This window comes from Mus caroli, unplaced genomic scaffold (assembly GCF_978045245.1).
Source record: "Mus caroli unplaced genomic scaffold, Mus_caroli_1 scaffold_12, whole genome shotgun sequence".
Classification (NCBI taxonomy): Eukaryota; Metazoa; Chordata; class Mammalia; order Rodentia; family Muridae; genus Mus; species Mus caroli.
Window position 1 is genome coordinate 5,245,052 of NW_028227267.1, and position 20,634 is coordinate 5,265,685.

The following is a 20,634-nucleotide window of genomic DNA, read 5'->3' on the forward strand; positions in this document are numbered from 1 at the left end:
GTGCTACACATTGCTATGTTGTGAGCTCTGTACTTCACTTCTCTGTTCAGAGACTAGCCAACCCAAGCACAAGTGTTCTCCACAAGCGATAGCAAACTTGTGATTTCTACTTCTCTACAAAAAGTGTTTATTTTGTTTTCTGACAGGGTCTCTCTGTGTAGCCCTAAGAGAACTGCTTGCTTCTGTCTCTAGAATGCTGGGATTTAATACATGTGCCATCATGCTGTTTTAGAGATAGCATTCTTTAAAGTGCTTTTAAGTCATGAGTTCTGAGATTTGTATGCAGCTGTAAGATTCCTCCCACTCACAGATAAAGTTGAAAAACAGCTTGTAAGGTTCACATATGTCCTCTGATTGGAAGCCACAGGGTTCCTAGGATTTGTGAAGTATAATAATAAAAACAAAAACAAAAACATCCTCAACAGAGGAAATCTTTCTACAATGTAATCTTGAGCTGAGATTGATTTTAAGAATCTAAATTTAAAGACCACCTGATCTTCTTGGAGACGAGCTCCAACCTTATCATAACAGGCAGAAGGAAAACACTTTGGGATCATGAGCCAAATTGTCCAACAGGTACGTAAGCTGTAGCTGACTTTTACAATGGGGGTGGGGGGAGGGTAAAGGAGAAAATTCACATGTGAGCCCAGCTCTGCAATTTCTCTTTAAACTGGCGACAAGACAGGAAAGAGCTGCTACATACCAGTGGGACATTACCCATCCCTACCCTCCCTAAGCACTGTTAGTCCCTGCTGTCTAGAATGACCACCTCAACCTTCAGCATTCTCATTAGTTACCTGTGAGTAGAAGTAAGGTGGACACAAGTGTAACGGTCTACATGAAGGTGGGGTACAATATGCTGCCCCTCTCCTGTGAGGTCTGAGGCCAATAGGATGCTACATTCAGAGGCAGCTATGAGGGATGAGTATACTGTTTCTTGCTGGGTTTGTACTTCTGCTATATGAATCATAACTGTGAGTAACTACAAAACACATTGAGAGCAAAGTTTGTATTTGCAATAAGGCCAACACAAGCGGCCACTTTGAAAGTAAGTAGCTATCTCCCCCAGTAATCAATTCATCGATTTACATAAATAATAAAAAAAGTAAATTACATTAGGAAGTGCCTTCATATTTTCTGAAAAATCCCTAAGCAGTTAAATTCTGAGGATGAGGAAAAGGGAAAATAACATAAAAGAGAGCCTCACTTTTTAAGTCAGGGCTCTGGGGCGCTGCTGCTGCAATTCCTGTTCGTAAGCAAGGAGAGAAGATATCCTGATGGATGAAATAACAAGATGAGAGATGAGCTGGAAGTGGTGCAAAAGAAGCTGGAACACAGAACTGTGTGACTGACAGTCAGAAGCAGCCAACGGAAAGCCAGGAACAGACGAGACACAGCACAAGCAAGCGACGAGTACTCTCAACCCAATTAGCCACCTCCTACTAATGGGACGCGCGATCCACGTCTTCTTAAGGACGCACTCGGAACAGGTTTCAAGCCTCAGCTACGCCAATACTAAACCTTCTTCCCTAACTCTTGAAAACAGAAAGGGGTGGGAGTTAACCAGAACCTCTGGAATTGCTCAAGATGAAAAGCATCCTAACGTTTCTTGTTTTTGGTTTTTGGGTTTTAGTTTTTTAGGTCTTAAGTCATTGCTTACTAGATCAGTTTGACTTCAGCCTGGAATGACTGTGCAGACAGACAATGCTCTCTGCCTCCATCTCTAACAGCATCAGGATATTGCCTCTCTGTGTAACCTTTCATGCTTGATGCTTACTCAGGAACACTGTTGCAAGGCATTGGACATTCCGAGGAGATTCCCCTTCACACGGACATGGGCTCTCCTTTGTTAAAGATTACCACGAAAGCTGGGCATCCATTATAGGCAAACCAACCAACCCAACCAGAATTTTCAGAACTGGCCAAGGTCCCCAAGAAAGAGGCAACAAACACGTCCAGATCAGAGTCCACTTCCTACCTGATGGAGGAGGGAATTGTTCGTCAATCCTTGTGCCCCTGAGATGGTGCCTGTGTGTTTCATGTGGACGTTGTTCATAGCTGGCAACTTGGCAACTTTTGTAGGTTTGCTGCCACTGTTGCCAACAGTGCTAGAGCCTGGAGAGCACTTTCTTTTCTTCCCTATGAGTTTGTCTAGAGGAGTGTGTGAGTGTGGGTTGAGAGGCAGTTCACTAGACTGGTGGATGAATGGGCCGAGAGAGAGAGTGGAGTCGCTGCTGTTCACCATTACACTCATCCTCTTGATGGGCTCTGCAGAGCTCACACCAGCGGGACCCCGCCCCGCCTGCTCATGCCGGAGGCTCACCGAGTGTGTTTTATTTGTCACACAGTTGAGGCCGATGCTGTGGGAAGATGGTGCTGTTGGCAGGTATGGCGTCCCAGAGTGAGCCACACAGTTTTTCCTAAAAGAGTTCACGGAATGAGAAGAGGAGGAGGAGGATGACGAAGAGGAGGAAGAATGAACTAACAGTGGGGAACTGTTTTTGCGTTTCTTTCCTGAGCCACCACTGGTACTGCTACTGGCATTGTGACAGTTAGTGCTGAGAGCAGAGGACTCCTTGGGCCTTACAGACTTGCTAGGTTTCAATTTCTGAGGCTTTCTGGACAGCGGGGAAGAGGGGACTGAAGAGAGGCCCGAGGGCGTGGAGGGGGATGAGGATGAAGCTGACACTTGTCTGGGTTGCATACTGCACACAGGATCCATCGCCCCAGAACCAGCAGGCTGTGCATTTAGCGTGGTTCCATGAGCTGGTACCGATTTGCTATTTGGGGAGATGCAGGTGGATGACAGCAGGACTGGAGGCGCGGAGACAGTGGTTGCTGCTAAGTAGCTGATCCCACCTTGTGATGTCGGCACAGAATTTGTCCGGTGAGGAACACGGGCAGAAACAGGTGGTGTGGTACAGGGCACTGGTGGGATTTTCCTGTAAAAAGGAGATATGATGGGTGATAATTACCAAAGCTGGTCACACATGCTTCCTTCCCATAATCACAGCTGCCATAAACGGTTTTAGATGGGCACCCCTTTATATTTGGTATTGAGAAACATATTCTCACCAAGATCATCTAAAACACAGACTCAGTCCTGATGTATCGTTCCTTCCAGTTCTTTATGCTTCCTGGGGACCGTGGAAGCAATCTCTCTGTATGTATAGTTCACACGCTACAACCCTAGCTTCAGACCTCCACTGCTGACAATTAGCAAGCACTCTTTCTTAAGCCTCAAGCACAAGCCACAATGAAAGAACTCTCAACTCATCACTTGAAGAAGTCTGCATTGATCACCATGCCTTGCTTAAATCTGTCTAAGGCCCCTGGTGATAGACTTTGTAGACCTGGAAATGACTTTTCATATGTGACTGTAAATCATCTACTCCTTTGCAGATGTTGTAACAGACGTCTTATGTACCATTTACCCATAAGGCCTAGAATCTAGTATCCAAACACTGTAAGGATTCAAGCAAGAACAAGTTACTTCATCAACAGGCAGATTGTGACTACCGGCCAGGACACTGCACAGGACACAAATCCAAAGGAGACTTGTTTGAGTGTTATAACAAAGTATTTTGTTCATAATGCCTGGGCAAAGTACTCAGTACAGGATGAGAAACCTATTTGGAGAGTCAAACACAGGAGATCTCCCTTTTATTTTAACTCTGAGTTTAAAAAAAACATTTTTTTTTTTTAAAAACGTGACAGCATAAAAGAACAAGAAAACCTAGTAAGCCTGATAGTAGCATTAAAACTCAGGTGGTAACAGCTGGACAGAGGGTGCAGGCCATGATCCCAACCACTCGAAGCTTTACGATGCCATCTCGGGAGCCAAGTAATGATCCTTATGATACAGGAAATTTCAGGAGAGTACACAGACGTTAGTCAATTTTCAGATCTCTCTAACAGACTGCAATGTGGATCCCACGCTAAGAAGCCTGGCTCTATCCTTGTGAGACACACAAGCATTGCTTGAGAGGTTTGTAACAATGTGAATTCCTAGAATCAGTATCTGCACAAAGTACCTAGGCTAGCTCTCAAGAGTAGGTTGCTAACTGAATGCAGTTCCGACTATGGCCACTAGGTGGATCGTGGGACACAAGAGTAGGTTGCTTACTAGATGCAGTAACTGACGATGGACACTGGGTGGCTTGTGAGGCTGAGATTTAAAAACCAGGCTGTCTGAAATCCTGGGGGTTAATTCTTCCTCCACAGGCAGTATCTGAACCTCTTGAAACGATATAACTGCTATTTCTTTTTAAAGGCTCTAAAAAGCTAAGTAAATATATTCAAGAAAATAACAGAGTACTCTATGTGGAGACAGGGGAACTGACATTCTGAACTGTAAAAATACCTTTCGGTGACACCCCAGTCCATTCCCAGACCAGTACAGGGCTAGGGTGCACAGAAGTCACAGGAGCTTGAGATGGCTTTTGAGTCACAGCAATGCTCCAGAAAAAGCATTGGTCAAACTGCACAATTGTGCAGAGTACCCAGGAGCTACAGGGGCGGGTTTTAGGTTCACCTTCTGCCTCTACTGACACCCGCTTACTGGAATACGCAACTAAAGAGTAACGGGACAAGAATGCTGCTTTAAATAGAGCAGTTCCTGTCTGGGTGAAAGATGCTAAGCTCACCCAGTATATGAAGGTCTGTGGGGACAAGCTGCCTAGAAATCAACTTACTCCTGTCTGGGAGAGCTGTGTCCCAATCCATATGCCTATGTGCCTGCCTCAAGACTGTTGTATCTGCTCATCACTGAAACACACATCTTCCCCATTGCTGCAATGATTTTTAAAAACAGGCCATGGAGCTAGAGATGTATGTAACTCAGTTGGGCAAAGCATACATAAAGCTGGGTGTTTGACCCACAGCACCACATAAAACCAGCCATGGTGTGCCTGCAATCCCAGCACCCAAGAGGTAGATACTGGGAAAGCATAAAATCAAGGTCATTTGTGGCCTCATGACAAGACGGGGGCTTAAACACATAAGCCAGAGAGATCATGCTACTGAGCAGGGGGTGGATAAGGAGGTGGTCATCCTTGACAGAGCATGCCAGAGCAGGCAGCCCAATCAACCTCGGAAACCTGCTTTTCCAGAAGTTCACGGCATTTGTCTACACAAGCCACTAGGAACCAAAACCACTTCTGCTCCACCACTGACTATGGATGGCTTATCAGAGCAGGGAGGGTCCCAGTGCAGGAAGGAGCACTGTCCCCACATCAAGGGGAAAGCAGAAGGAAGGAAGCAGACCCATGCTGCTGCCCTAAGTCCTACCTGCCAAGTGCACAGACCCAGGTCCTGTCAACAGTCATGGAAATAAAGCTTCTGCACTAGACAGTAAGGCACCAACCATTTGTATCTGACTAGCAGGAAGCCAAACCATGAAAGCAAATGGCCTCACTATGCCCACTCTAGAGGTACTGGGCAGGGGTGGTTCTTGGATGGACAGGGGAGGACTTGAGAGTCCCCTGGAATCAAATATCTCACTGAACACAAGCTTTCCCAAAATATTCTTTTAAAAGACATTCCTGGGCGAAAGAGCTTTAGAAATGATCTTCCGTATACGAAAATATCTCCTGCTTTGACAGTTGCAAAATGTGTTCGAGAAGTGTTGTATAAAAATGAGCTTACTTGAAATGCTGAATTCAAGTTTTGTGGCCAAGGATCCCTTCTATTTCTTATAATCTATTTAGTAAACACTAGGATACACAATACTATACAAGATGTTTCACAGGTGGGGATGATACAGCTAAGTGATAGAATACTTAGCTATTCTGCCCAAGACCCTGCATTCCATCCCAGCATATCAAAAACCAAAACCTCCAAGGTGGGAAGTTGCTCCAAGCTCCCAACTCTTCTCCTTAAAATGTTACCCAAGTTACTGCTACTGCACCCAAGAGTGCCAGTACCTCCTGGTCTTCTGGGTTTTGTCATATACTTACTTTTTCTCTCAGTCATCATCTTTTCTGACTAGGTACACACTGGTTTCTCCTCCTGAAACTCAATACTGCTCACTCCCTAGTGACAGCTCTTCCAGACCCATTCAGCTCAGAAAAGCTTTCTGTGAATCAATAGCCTGTTGTTTGTCCATCTCAGCTCTCTTTGGAAACAGAACCTAGTGGCTCCACCGCTAACCTGTTGTGTGACTAAAAAATAACAAGGAGAAAAGGGTAATTATAGTCAAGTAGCAAAGGCTTGTGGGAATAGTGGTCTCTAGCATGTATCTAGCTCCCAGAAGGTAGCAGTGACGACTGTTTTTTTTTTATTATTATTATTATTATTCCAGTAACTTTCTTCTTTCAGATTTTTATTTCCCTACATATGATGAGGTCTGTACACATGGAGTCCTTTCAACCGAACTCTTGTACCCAGAACAAGACGCAGTCACTGAGAGGGTAAATGAAGGCATTAAAGAGTAGGTGCCTTCTTTCTACACTTAGCCAATGGCCGTTTCCCATGGAGAGAAGCATGTCACATAGTCTTAAAAACACACCTTGAGGCAATCAAGAAAATACATTATTGGGGCAGGTCAGCTCATGCCCATGCCACCCAACAGAAGACACTTACTTCCATAGCTGTGCATTCAAATGCTTCTCTACCATGAGGTTGAGGGCACAGCGAAGCCGGTTCCACCTGGAGTCAAACACATAATAACCTCTTCCAATCTGCCGGCTCCCAAATGTGCAAAACTGAAAGAGAACAGAGTATATGTGTGTCACCTCTACTGCCAGCACAGAGGTCCAGGTTCTTTCATGTTCAAGAAAGGAACGAAACACCAGAGAAAAGGAAGGGCCAAAATGCCTCAAGTGCCAGAAGTTACACATCATGGCAAGAGCAGTTCCAGCGACAGTTTTGGGGAAGAGAAGAAAAAGTATGTGAGGTACAGAGGTGCTACATGCACAGCCACAGCCAGGTCTCTGCATCCGTCAGTGCCCTGCCCATGCGAGAGGTTCAATGAGGAGGCCACTGCAGGTGGATGCAGGGGGATGCACAGCTCACCGATGCTGGCTGAGGGTGACGACCTGAATAGTGACAGTCCAGTTTCTCAACAGACTCTTCTCTGTCATCGCCTTCACCCTCCTCACTGGATAACCGAGAAGCTGGCTCAGTGGCAGGCAAGGGCGGGTGTGGAGACTCCTGGCCTGGAGGAGGGTCAATGGGGGTACTTCCTCCTTGCTGAGCTGGGCAGCCTGGAGGCCTGAGTGAGTGAACAATGCAGCAGCGCTCAGAACAGACAGCACAACCTCCTCCGTGGCAGCTTTCATTCGCACACATCGCACAGGGCTGGAGTCTTACCTTGGAAGACTAGGGGTGTGAGGTTTCGGTTTACTAGCTAAGAAAGGCTTTGACTCGGCAGGAAGGTGTGGCTCCTGTGGCGTCCGAGGAGGGGTGGGATGCGGGTCCCTGAGTGGATGTGGTAGTTGCTGAGAGTCTGGATGGCGAATCAGCTCCTTCTCCCTGGCTTTGTTTTTGTGCTCAGCTAATAACACATCAAATCGTTTTCTTCTACCCTGAACAGCTCTCCGCTGCGTTAAGGAATGTGTCTACAAAGACCAACACACACAAACAAGACCAAGCAGTGTCACTGTAAGTTTAAAGTGCTGTATATCCCCAAACATCTCCCCATTTAAAAAGCAACCTGGAGGGCCGGGCGTGGTGGCGCAGGCCTTTAATCCCAGCACTCGGGAGGCAGAGGCAGGTGGATTTCTGAGTTCGAGGCCAGCCTGGTCTACAAAGTGAGTTCCAGGACAGCCAGGGCTATACAGAGAAACCCTGTCTCGAAAAACCAAAATAAACAAATAAATAAAAGTAAAATAAAATAAAATTGTGATTATTAATTTAAAATCACATATTGGTAAAGTATTCTTTTAGTAACTGAGAACAAAAATTAAACATAACTGCTTTTCTCTATTCTAATGAAGTAGGTGTAAAGAGAGATGGGAGCTCAGAGTATTGTAGAGACAGTCTTAGGAAGCCAGGAAAGACTTGAGAAACGGAACTCAAGGCAGAAAGAAAAAGAACCATAGACAAGAAGAGACAGAAATGCAGTAAATACCTGAAAACTATTGAGCTCTGTTTGTCTAGTCAGTGTAATTTCTGACATAGGAAGCGGGCACACGGACGGACGAGTGTTGATTCTGCTGTGAGGCAACTCTTGGTCACATCTTACAAGAAAACATCTCTATGTCAAATGGATTTGAGAGTCACTGGCATTTTTAAATATTAATTTTACATTCAATTCATATCCATGTACGTGTATATGAGTATCTGCATGTGAATGCAATGCCTTGAAGAAGTCAGAAAGTTTGGAATCAAGTTACAGAAAGCTGAAAGCCACTCAAGGCAGGTAGGTGCTCTGGCAGGGCAGTGCAGCCCAGCAACCCCAGGAGCACATACCGAAGGCCCACTGCTATTCCCATCAGCAGACAAAGTGATCAGAAGAAGTCCATCTCACTGACTATCAAGTACAACCACAGTAACATCATCCTGCACAGTCAGTCCGGTTCCTCTCCGCAGTAGACTGCGTGCGAACACTGCTGCCCTTGGGTCTGTACAACAGCCGGCAGAAGATGGCAATCTCAGAAGCACATGACTCCATTAACTCCAAGAGCCCCATGGCCTTTCTGACTACACTGAATTATCTAAACATGTCCATCTTTCTTTTAGGTTACAGAATTCCAAGCTTGGTAGTTTCTGTGTATGTATTCATGACTCCTTGCATTCCTTTTAACAAATAGGCTCTACACAGCATGGTAGCAACAAATCCAAGTTGCATACAGGGAAGTTATTCCTCCAGCTTTCATAGGACCTCAGATGACTGACTGCAGATGAAGTCTGCTGGGATCTACTCTGGCACACATTAAGTTACTTCTCAATTTCAATTTCTGGTAATATGTAATATATTTATAAGAAAGCAATTTATATGAAAATAAAGAACTTTATTTTGTTCATTATTGAACCAGAATCCTAGAAGAATATTTGACACTTAGTAAAGCTTTAACCAAAAAGCACATAAAGACCTTTGCTGCAGAGGTGATTCAGATGTTAAGCGGCATTGGCTGCTCTTCCAGAGGACTCTGGCTCTATTCCCAGCACTCACATAGTAGCTCGCAATCACTGGAAACTCCAGTCCCATGAGATCTGACACCTTCTTATAGACACCATGGGTGCAGTGTACACACACAAATCCAAACAAAACACCCATACACAGAGAGGATTTTAAAAGGCATACAAAAACAATGGCCCACCAATGTAGAAAGAATGAATGTACAAATACTGGTAGTATCTGTCTCCCTAGGGCGATGGACAAACGTCTGCTGCTATTTGAACATCCTTTGTTGCTTAGCATAGTAAAGCCAAATGCAGAAGGAGACGATGCTGTAGCAGCCCTGTCTAAAGAGTAAACAGGGTTTCCATGGAGCTCTGAAGCATCCTCCAGATAGAAAGGTGGTAACCACCTTCCACCCTTGGCAATCACAACTCTGCTGAGGTTGCTTTAGGCACCAAGAAAGATGACTGTGTTCATTGGCTGTGAGGAGACTCATGCCCTCTGTGGCCCCTGCTTGCTGCCCTCTGCTCCTTGAGTATATGCACTACCTGCCTTCCCCTCCTTCTGTTCACCTGCCTTGGCATCTTATTTCCTCTGACCCCCTCACTGCCAACATAAATCAGAATCTATGTTTCTATGGCTGTGAGGCCTTCCAACCTTCATACAATAGGCCTTTATAAGTCAAGTCTTTTCCTGTCTGTAAACCATCAGTAGTAATACATTATATAGTAGTGATTATACTAATGAGTAACCAAATCTTTGTTTTCTGTATCAGACTATAAGGTCCATGAGGCTAGAAAACATGCATTGATTGTATTAAACTCTGTATCTTATGGTACTTCAAATAAGGCTTGTGCCTAGAGTTTTAAGAACAAATTCCCGTGCATAGAGTCACATTAGTCTGGCATCAACTTGTAGGCATGGAGGTAGAGTCTTCAGGCATGCTGTGTCCTATGTAACTTGCAGTACTGGGCCAAAACGAAAATGAGAACATACAGACAGTGGGAGACAGTAAAGTGCCTGTCAAAGTGCAGGTCTGTGGAGGTGGAGTACGCCTAGCTCAGGGAGTAGCACTGTTTGCAGGTGTGGCCTTGTTGGAGTAGGATGTCACTGTAGGGCTTTGAGACCCTACTTCAGGCTGCCTGGAAGCCAGTCTTCTCCTAGCTGCCTTCAGATGAAGATGTAGAACTTACAGCTCCTCCTGTACCATGCCTATCTGGAGGCTGCCATGCTCCCATCTTGATGATAATGGACTGAACTTCTGAACCTGTAAGCCAGATCCAATTTAATGTTGTCCTTTATAAGAGTTGCCTTAATCATGGTGTCTGTTCACAGCAGTAAAACCCTAACTAAGACAAGGCCTAACTGGAAGTTGCATTTTCTACCAGTCTCATGCTGAACTGATGACAACAGGGGCTAAAGACACAATGAATGTAACAATAAGCTTAGCACCATGCTAACAATAACGATGGCATCCTTAACACAGAACAACAGACACTCTCTAAAAAAGGAAGATGGTGGCATATAGCTATACAAAAGTAGGTCACCTAGCAAGGAAGGCACAGAGAGAATGAATGAAACTACGGATTCTGTACTCCATACTCTCCGGCAGTCTGGGTAGTTATGAAAATAAATGAAATCGAGGCCTTGCAGGGAGGGATCTTAGCACTCCTATGTTCATCAAGGTGATATTCACAAAGATATGGAAATGAGCAAACAGTCCAATACCAGATGAGTAGATAACGGAAATATGGTACATGTTTGCAGTGGGATATTATTCAGCCTTTCAACAGAATGAAATACTGAATTTCTTCCAATGTAAGCTGAAAGAAACTAGCCATAGAAATACAGTTACTTCGTGATTCCCCAACATGTGCAATAGAAAACATTCAAACTCACAAAACTCAAGAAGAGAACAGTAGTTATTTAGGTCATGGAGATAGCAGGGAAGTAACATTGATAGACACAGAACTTCAGTTAAGATGAGTTAAGTTCCAGATGTGTGCTGAACAGCAGAGTGCCAACAGTCAACAACACTTGGAAATTTCTACACTTGGAAATACTAGGAAAAGGTCAGGTGGTCTAACCACAGTGCAAATATAAAAGAAAGGAAGAATTCTGCCTCACCATCTGCTTCATGACTCGTTTTAAAACAAATCTTAGGTAAATAAGTAACATATTTCTTGGCAACCCACGTTACGAACAGCCATGAAAGCAGGAGGGACAGACATGAGGGAAATGTCGAATGTAGGTAAGGAACACTTTCATAAGTGTGTTTAATCACAGCTCACACTGTGACAGACCCAACATCAATATACAACTGCATTACTCAAATAGTACTCCACAAAAGAACAGTTGTTTCTGAGGCATGAGCTTTTTTGAGAGATCTGAGCATGGATTTGGACTCAGTCAAAGGTACCCATCAACCCAAGAGAGAATGCAAGTATCAGGATATCCAAGCTATATATTCCTAATGAGAAAACAGCTTATGATTTTTTTGAAAATTTAGACATTTAAAGGTTTAACATTTCCTAGAACTTCTGAATGTCCTGTTGTGATGGGAATGGTAGCTGCAGGCCAGCATTCCTGATACTCATGAAGATATCTTGAGCCCAGCAACCCAAGAGCAACCTGAGCAGAAAGACCACATTTCAAAGTCCCACTGCTGCAAAAAGCTGTTCACAATAATTAGAACTGAAATCTAAGTTAAAATAAAATCACTTGGGCCAGTCAGAGAGCTTGATGGAAAAGGGCATCAGGTCTGATGACTCAGTTTGATACTCAGAAGCCAAATGGTGGCAATGTGGTAGTTTGAATAGGTTTGGCCCCATAGACTCTATGAGTTTGCTTGGCCCATGAGAAGTGCAACATTAGGAGGTGTGGCCTTGTTGGAGAAGTGTGTCACTGTGGGGGTGGGCTTTGAGGTCCTATGCTCAAGCTCCTCCTGGGTGCCATTGGAAGACCATTTCTTTCTGCCTATCTTTGGATCAAAATGTAGAACTCTCAGCTCCTTCCCTAGCAACATGTCTGCCTAGATACTGCCATGCTTCCCGTGATGTTGATAATGAAGTAAGACTATAACCTAATCAAAGTTAAATGATTCCTTCATAAGAGTTGCCATGGTCACGGTGCCTCTTCACAACAATGAAACCCTAATGAAGAAAGTGGCCAACTTCTGTTATCCTCTGACTTCACATGAGCTAAACACACCCAAAAGAGAAGGAGAAAGAAAAAATAAAGAAACAAGCAAAAACCAGTAAGGTCACCTAAAAATGGTGTTGGAAAACTAATTATCAGACTCTTCCAAGATGTTCTTGTCTCTCAATGTTATGCTGTGGTGCTCAGACACAAAGGCATGCACAAAAAAATAAATTAATAAAAAAATAAAAGCAAAGCCTCGCTCACAGGTACAAGTTATGCTAACTCACACCATGTTTTGTAAAATTGAGTTTTTTCATCACAAACAGGTTAAGTAATTTACGCAACCCAGGGGAGGCAGCAAGCACTGGCTCCACAATGGATCAGACAGATGTGTGAATGGTATGGTACTGTCAACAACCCTGTACACAACAGCCTTCACCTCTGCCTTCAGGAGGCACCTACCTTGCAAGTCAAAGACCTGGTGCAGGGCTTCTTGGTGTCCAGATCAATGACCCCACAGTGGATGTCAGGATCAAACTCTCTTTCTGTCAGAAGCATACAAACATTATTGCAGTGGACATACTGTACTTTTTAAATAAGAGGAATCTCAGGACGTGCAAATTATAGCCAGAATATAATGTGCCATATTATTAATGAATACACTGTAGAGGAGGTGTGAGTATTGCAGTAAACATTATCCTCGTTGGAGAGAACTATCTGATAACTAGAACAATATTTGCTTATGTATTTAGCAAAAGGGTATCTATATTCAGAAAAATCATGAGGAACAGATTTCCATACAGAAGGTGAGTATACACAAAAGCAAGTGTGCTCTTTAAAACCACAAGACAGGTCCACCATGAAGGAACCTCTTCCCATGGCTCAAGTCAACTAGCTTTAAGTTGGTCATAAATGGGAGGAGAGACCCTTGGTCCTGCAAAGGTTCTATGCCCCAGTATAGGGGAATGCCAGGGTCAGGAAGCAGGAGTGGGTGGGTTGATGAGCAGGGAGAGGGGGGAGGGATAGGGGATTTTCAGAGGGGAAACTAGGAAAGAGGACAACATTTGAAATTTAAATAAAGAAAATAACTAATAAAAAAACTCCAATCTATACACCCAACTTTCTATACACAGAAACTTTGAGAAAGAACTGTGATGTTACCTGATAATCTCTTATTTAAAAATTTCCTGTTATTAGAACTGTCTTCAGATTTCTTTTCCAGAGTGGGCATTGCAGGAAGCCCTTTGCCATTCAGAATCTGTCCAGGTGAAGGCAAGGGTGGCTTTGGTATTGAGGGACAGTTAAGGCCAGGCTTGACTGCAGAGCTCATAGTAGCAGGACAGGCTGGCCCCACTGTGGATTTCAGTAGTGTGCCATCCATCTTCGGATGCATCTTTTCTACCTTCACAGAGGGCGTCATGCTGTTGCAGGAAAGTAGGAATGCATTAAATGAGAGCCCTGTTACTCCAGAGGGATGGGAGCAGAGCCTCGATCTACCTGAGTATGCACAGGCTCTGGGAAGGTCTTTGACATTTTGTTTGAACCACTAAGAAAAGCTTGCAGAGTTCACATCGAGCCAAGTTTGTACAAAAAACCCAGTGTATAAACCTGACCTCTTTTATCCTGTTGGAAACTTAGGCCTCACAGTCAATGCAGTTTCTACAAAAAGCAAAGCATGAAGAGATCTAGAAGGACCAAGATGATGCCACAGAATCCCAGAAGAATTCCTCAAAAGAGCCATCATGTTAATGAAAGAAATTATTAAACAAGGAGAGTATGAGTCACGGAAGCCCTCTGAGAACTTAAATGCAGACACCTAACACAGCACTGAATGTCCCCTGAAACCAGTCTGCTGCTGCCAACAAGTAAGCCTTGAGTCAGTACATCCTGTGTCACCATTTGGGCTCTCCAATCCCTCAACACAGGCTTCTATGACACCAGCATAGGACAGAGGCAACCGGCAACCAGTTGATAAGCAGGAAGACCCATGCCACTAACAAAGCAACTTCTCTTATGATCTTACTGACACTGTTATTTTGCCTAGTAGAAGTGATGTCAGCAAAACCCTAAGGCTTCACTTAGTCCCTGCTGAGCCTTCACTTGACAGTGGATGCTTGGATAAGTGCTTGCAAACTCTAGTGCAGTCTGTACTCTAATAGCTGTTAAACTGCCAAGTGACTTCAACACTGCCCTGCTGTTTCTGTGGCTTTCAGACAAGTGAAAGCCAGGTTTCCTGTGCTCGTTCTCAATAAGCAGGGGCTGGGGGCTCAGCAACCAGAACAGAGTGCACTGAAGAGCTAATCCTGGAATAGCCTTACAGCAACCCAGACACTGCAAACCCCTCTCACCTCACCCCGGTGGCAAAGTCCTTGTGTAGTAGCAGGTACCCAACTGTTTTCTGAGATAACCAAGGTTATGAGACATGGGGGATAAAATGGACAGCATATTCTCCCCCGAAAAGGGAAGCAGGCCAAGGAAACACTACTTGCCATCAGGTTGCGAGGTATCATGACAAAGCAAGATAAACTTCAACCACAGTATACTGCTCTTCTTCCACGTGACCTCAAAAAAGCTCCTAGCTCCAGACCCACTTTAGAAGCTAGTCAAAGAAAGCATGGAAATGAGACTCCTTCTAGTCTTTCCCCCTCACTGCTGTGACTTAGGCTCCTGGAGACCTAGTGCCTCACTTCCAGCAGGAAGACAATAGAAGTAGGATTCAAACCCAGACCTCTGTGACCAAAGACCTCATAAAGCACCTGCACATAGTAGGCTTCCTTCCCATGTGAAAAAGGGGCAACAATACAGACTCACAGGGGTGCTGTGGCATCACAGACAGATAAAGCTGTTTCAATAACTCACACAGGAAAGGATCAATAGATATTGCTAGCCTTATTAATAGTGATAACTTACGTAGCTTCCAACCTGAGGTAGGGAAAGGAAAAGGGCTCCCAGTGTTCTTGAACCACTCGAGTGAACTCTCCAATGACTCTGGAGTTCTTGGATGCTCTCCCACAGGACTGACTCACCCTGACAGCTAAGGGAAGCCTACAACCCACATGGCCGCACTTACACTCGTCCGTGGGGCGCTTTAGTCTGTTGCACGGGATGCATGGGCTTCATGTTTCCCCTGAGTGGAAGTTTCTCTTTGGGCAATCTGAGTAACTTGGAGCTTGAGGATGCGCAAAGGACCCCTCCACTGGGAGGCCGGCTGCTTCCACCAGCACCACCGCCTTTGCTTTTGGACAGAGAAGGGAAGAGGGAAAATACTGAAGTGTGAGGAACAGCCAAGGCAGGCTTGCTAGATGAGCTATGTCTTCTTTCTGAAACAGAAAACAAAGACAAAAAAGAACATGTTTCAGGCAATTCCTGAATGGAAAGCTGAGGCTGTTGTTCCCTGCAACTAACCAACGCATTTCGGTTAAAACACATAGCTAAGAAAAGCATGCTCTAAATCCAGCACATTTCTATTTTGTTTGTTTGTTTGCTTTGTTGTGTTTTTTGACACACAGTTCCTCTGTGTGGCCTTGGCTGAACTGGAACTTGCTCTACAACCAAGACTGGCCTCAAACTAACACAGATACCCTGCTTCTGTCTCCTCAGTACTGGGATTACACCACTGCCGCTTGAAGAAAGCCTTATGTAGGCCTAAAAGACAACTTAGTTACAGTATGTAGCAACTGGTCTTTCTGATTCCAGTGTCTATCAACATCAGGAGGTTTATCATATAAACCCATTCAGAAATTAAACAAGCATTAAACATGAGTAAAATGTCCTGTTGTTTTAGATAGAACAATTCACACCAAGAAAATTACCTACTCATTTGTAGTTCTGCTAGTTGGCAGAATGAAGGCATTACTGCCTGGTATGCCTTCATTCTTTCTAGCACAACAACTCTCTAATTCTCAGACTAAAAAAACTGTTTAAGAAACAGACCCATCGGCCAAATTGTGACACCAAGGAAGAACGTTTCTAGGACCATTTTAGCATTCCCTAAGAACCTGTTAAACTTTTCGGGTCATTTCAAACCCCTCCTGCCTTTTAAAAAATAATCTCAGCTCACTACAGATGGCATAACTCTGCTTCACACTCAGGCGGCAAAGGCTCAAGACAAAAACACCACAAAGAGGTAGATCTGTTGATTTTCCTTCTTCTTTTGAAACCAGGAAATAATGTATGGGTAAGTACAGACTACAAGGGGTAACTGAGAACAACTCTTACTACCTGAGAATAAGGTCTGAGAGCAGATGCAAATGAACATAAATCAAGAGCTTGCTGAAAACACCACCATAAGAATTGAGTTAGTCATTTGATAATGCTGTTTGAGAACATAGCAGCTCTGAACTCAGAATTTAAAATCACACTTTAAGGCTTTACAAGATTTGCAAACCATCATTATCACACTATGGAAAACCGTATGGACACTTAAAACATTAATCATGTTAGAGTCAACAGCTAGAAGCACCATTGGAATAACTAATTTCCGAATCTTCTTTTCACTGTTGAGAAACTCTCAGTGACTCTAGAACCTTACTCGAAAGGCCAGTACTTCTGTAGTCTTTGTCACACACTTCAGGGACAGGTTCCCACCACAGCAAATGATGCTACGGACAAAAAAAAAATCCATATTCTCCAAATCAACACCATGGAGGCTACCGTCAAGTTAAGAGCCAAATAGAAAACCACCTGAAAGTGGTTCCTTACCCTGAACCCCACCCATCATATAAAACTGTGTGCCAGGAATTTCAGTTTAATATTTTCTTCTATTTGGTACCTCGATTGTTTTGTTCAAAACTCAGTTTCCCTGCTTGGTCCTCATACTCAGGAGCCTGAAGAAGTTTGAAAGCCAGTCTGTGCTAATAATGAGTAGACACCAGTCCTAACCAGTCCTAACTGCATAGTGCCCCAACCCAGCACCACATGCAGTCACAGACAGAGACGGACAGACACACACACAGACACACACACACACAGACACATACACATACACACACAAACACAAACACACACACACACAAGTTAAAAATAAGAAAATGCAGTTGTACTATGTTTGAGGTTCTGGCGTCAGCTCCTAGCACTATAAAACTATTTGATTAATTTTTTTAAAAAGTCAAAGAGACCAGTCAAAATTTAGCTTGTCTCTTGTTATTCTAAAATGCCTTGAACATGTGCCCGAGTGTTTCAGCACACTTCAGTAACTATTGGTAAGCTATGTCATAAATTTGCCAGCTGCCCAAGATAGGCAAGATTTCCAGGAGCCCTGTCTATTATCCACAATTCAGGTCTTCAGTTAACATTATTAAGATTGGTACAGCTTTTCCTCTGGTAAGTTTTTCCAAATGACAGTAGCACAGGGGTTCTTGGCTACACCTTGACTACACTGAAATGACTCAAAGAGCTGTCAAAGGTCTCATGAGCCTGAGCATGGTCATACGTAAGCTGTAAGCCCAGGCTTGGGAGAGGTGAAGGAGGCCTCAGCCACGGAGGGGAGGAGGAAGGAAGGGAGCGAGGAAAGGAGGGAGGGAGGGAAGACTCTGAGAGAGGAAGAAGTCTACAGGAATGAGGAGAAAGAAATAAGAAAGGACAGTGAAATGGCTCATGTATTTCAGAGAAGGAGAGCCAACAGGATGGATGTCATGAGGTGTATGGGGAGAGATGGAGGCAGCAAGAGGGCAGTGTGGGGGAAGACACAGGACTAGAGCGCAAGTACACACACAACAAACCCCAAGTATAATGTAATAAATATGACTGGGATCAATCAACTTCTTTGCATGCTACTGCTTCTCTCAGAGATTATGATGGATCCGGTCTGAGGCAGTTGAGGCCTTTCCAGAGCACCCAGACTTCTGTGAGCTCCCTTTACTGTGTGAGAATATGTGCAATCTAGTTTTCAAGCCTGTGCTGCCTATGCTAGAGACTAGGCTAACACTTCAACGACTATTAACCATGACTAAGTAAGTTAAAATTTGCACGGGCTGAAAAATAGGGTTTATGAGATAGGGCTCACTACTCCTCAGTGTTTTCCAAACTTCTATTAAATGCAACATGCATCCTTCTTACCAAAAGCCACATAAACTCCAGGTTTTTGGTTTTATTTTTAATTTTAGATTAATTGTATGTATGAGTGTTCTGCTTGAGCCCACGTGTGTGTGTGTGTGTGTGTGTGTGTGTGTGTGTGTGTGTGTGGCTTGTGGAGGCCAGAGGAGCTGTTGGAACTGGAGTTATGTGAGTGTTTCTGGACACTTAGCCCTCATAATCTCTACCACTTAACCAACAGTAGTGCCCATCTGCTATAGACAATCTTTCCCGCTCCTACCATTTCCAAATGGGCTTCAAACTCCAGTAGCACAACTCTCAGCTGACAGCTATTTCCAAGTCAAAACATCACTGAAGTAACAGTGACATTACAATGACTATCTATGACATTACAATGACTATCTATGGCAATCCACATGTGCTAGTTTGCTTTCTGTTGCTGGAATAAAATGACCAAAAACAATGTGGGGAGGAAATAGAACAGTCTGTTTGGTTTAAAAGTTACAGACTATCATCAAAGAATCCCATGCAAGAATTCAAGACAGGAAACTGGAGGCAGGAACTAACAGAGAGACCACTAAGGAAGAACACTGCTACTTACTATCTCGCTTCTCTTGGTTTGCTTAGTTTATCTGCCCAAAATTAGCACTGCGCACAGTGAGATGAGCTGGGCCCTCCTACATTAGCCAGCAAACAAGATAATGCCTCCAGACATGCCCACAGGCTAATCAAAAGGAGGCCAATTCCCTTGAGGCTCCTTCTTTCCAAATATTGCAGTTGAAAAGAGAAAGAGAAACATCTCCACACCTAGGAATACTTAGTCTTGGTTGGTCATGCTCTTTGGTGGAGTTCTAGAAGGTGTGTCCTTGCTTGAGGCAGCACGTCACTGAGCTGGGGTGTGTACTTTGAGAGCCTAAGGCCTTGCCTTACTTCCATTTTGCCTCTTGCTTATTGGTGTTTGCAGTCACTATGTAAGCTCTCAGCTTGCTGCCCCAGATGCCACGTGTCCCCAACCCTCCTGGACTCTTAGCCCTATGGACCCAATCATATGCCAAAACGAGATCTTTTCTGTTTGTTTTTCAAGACAGGGTTTCTTTCTGTAGCTGTCCTGGAACTTGCTCTATAGACCAAGCTGGCCTCGAACTCAGAGATCAGCCTGGCTCCGCTGCTGAGTGCTGGAATTAAAGGCATGTGCCACTATCATTTAGCTCAAAATAAGCCCTTCTTTAGAATGCCTTTGTGTTTTATCATAGCAACAGAATAAAGTAATACACCAGGTCTGAGGTCTGTCAGCTTGACAGCTGACACTAATGACTGCACCAGGCAAAGCAGCTTCTAAACCTGTTTGATCAACACACTATAGGAGTAATACACTATAGGAGTAACACACTACAGGAGTAACAAGAGGTTTGTGGTATAGGCAGGGAAACTCAACTAGAATTGTGTGGTTTTTTCATATACTGGGTATCAGAGTCTCAAACAGGTTTCTCATAGCAATTGTATTACAGTTCAGGTCACCACCTTAAATTAGGTCAGCTTACTTTGGGGCTTTGCTGCTGCTGCTGTTTAATATTTATGATAGTGCAGTAGTGATGCCCACTCAGGAAAGCAGTGCTTGAGTTTTTTTGTTTTGTTTTGGTTTGGTTTGGTTTGGTTTTTCGAGACAGGGTTTCTCTGTGTAGCCCTGGCTGTTCTGGAACTCACTCTGTAGACCAGGCTGGCCTGGAACTCAGAAATCCACCTGCCTCTGCCTCCCAAGCGCTGGGATTAAAGGCGTGCATCACCACGCCCGGCACAGTGCTTGAGTTTTAATGTACACTGTTTCTAAACTAAAATGCTCAGGCTAGGTATATTTAATATATTTTTGACTTATAGTTTCAACTTTTCACTTTTAAAAATAAGATTGTTAACTAGCATGTGCAATGTACTTTCTCTCTTAAGATCAAATGATCAGGTAAAATGAACCATCCATTTAGATAAAATCATTTCTACCACACTGTTCATTTGAGAGTGCAATATTTCTTACAATGTCACTAATATACCGTAGAATAATTTATACCATAACAAATTTTGTATTTGCTTGTATGTGATATATATGGGATGATGAGTTTTTAGACAGAGGTATCAGAAAACAACACCCACCCCCCACACCCTGCAAAACAAAACAAAATGAAACAACACTACTACCCTTGTTGCTGGTTGTCTATGAGAACTCAAGACCCATTACAGAAACACTTTATAACTACAGGACATGGAAAACATCGCTTTGATCCTGAAGAGGAAGAGGGAAGCGTCACAGCTTTAGAAATTGCTATGGAGGCTTCGGGGGTAACCTCTCATCAACAGTCTTATCCAGTTATGAATTCTGTCAGCTACTGCTGTGACCTACACAGTAA

At 43.9% G+C, this 20,634-nt stretch overlaps 1 protein-coding gene across 4 annotated transcripts in view; it reads right to left on the reverse strand.

The window, feature by feature from the left end:
- The window catches only part of Atxn7 (ataxin 7), a 147,965-nt gene that overhangs the window by 7,247 nt on the left and 120,084 nt on the right, over positions 1–20,634 (reverse strand). For 3 of the 4 annotated variants that reach the window (XM_029469050.2, XM_029469048.2, XM_029469049.2), the window contains 8 exons: positions 15,276–15,525; positions 13,367–13,626; positions 12,668–12,750; positions 7,312–7,559; positions 7,015–7,213; positions 6,583–6,704; positions 1,979–2,942; positions 1,208–1,274 (listed from right to left, as the gene is read on the reverse strand). In XM_029469050.2, coding sequence (XP_029324910.1) covers positions 1,208–1,274; positions 1,979–2,942; positions 6,583–6,704; positions 7,015–7,213; positions 7,312–7,559; positions 12,668–12,750; positions 13,367–13,626; positions 15,276–15,525 — 2,193 coding nt within the window. The remainder of the gene's footprint in view (positions 1–1,207; positions 1,275–1,978; positions 2,943–6,582; positions 6,705–7,014; positions 7,214–7,311; positions 7,560–12,667; positions 12,751–13,366; positions 13,627–15,275; positions 15,526–20,634) is intronic. The other variant, XM_021182001.3, reaches the window with a different exon arrangement.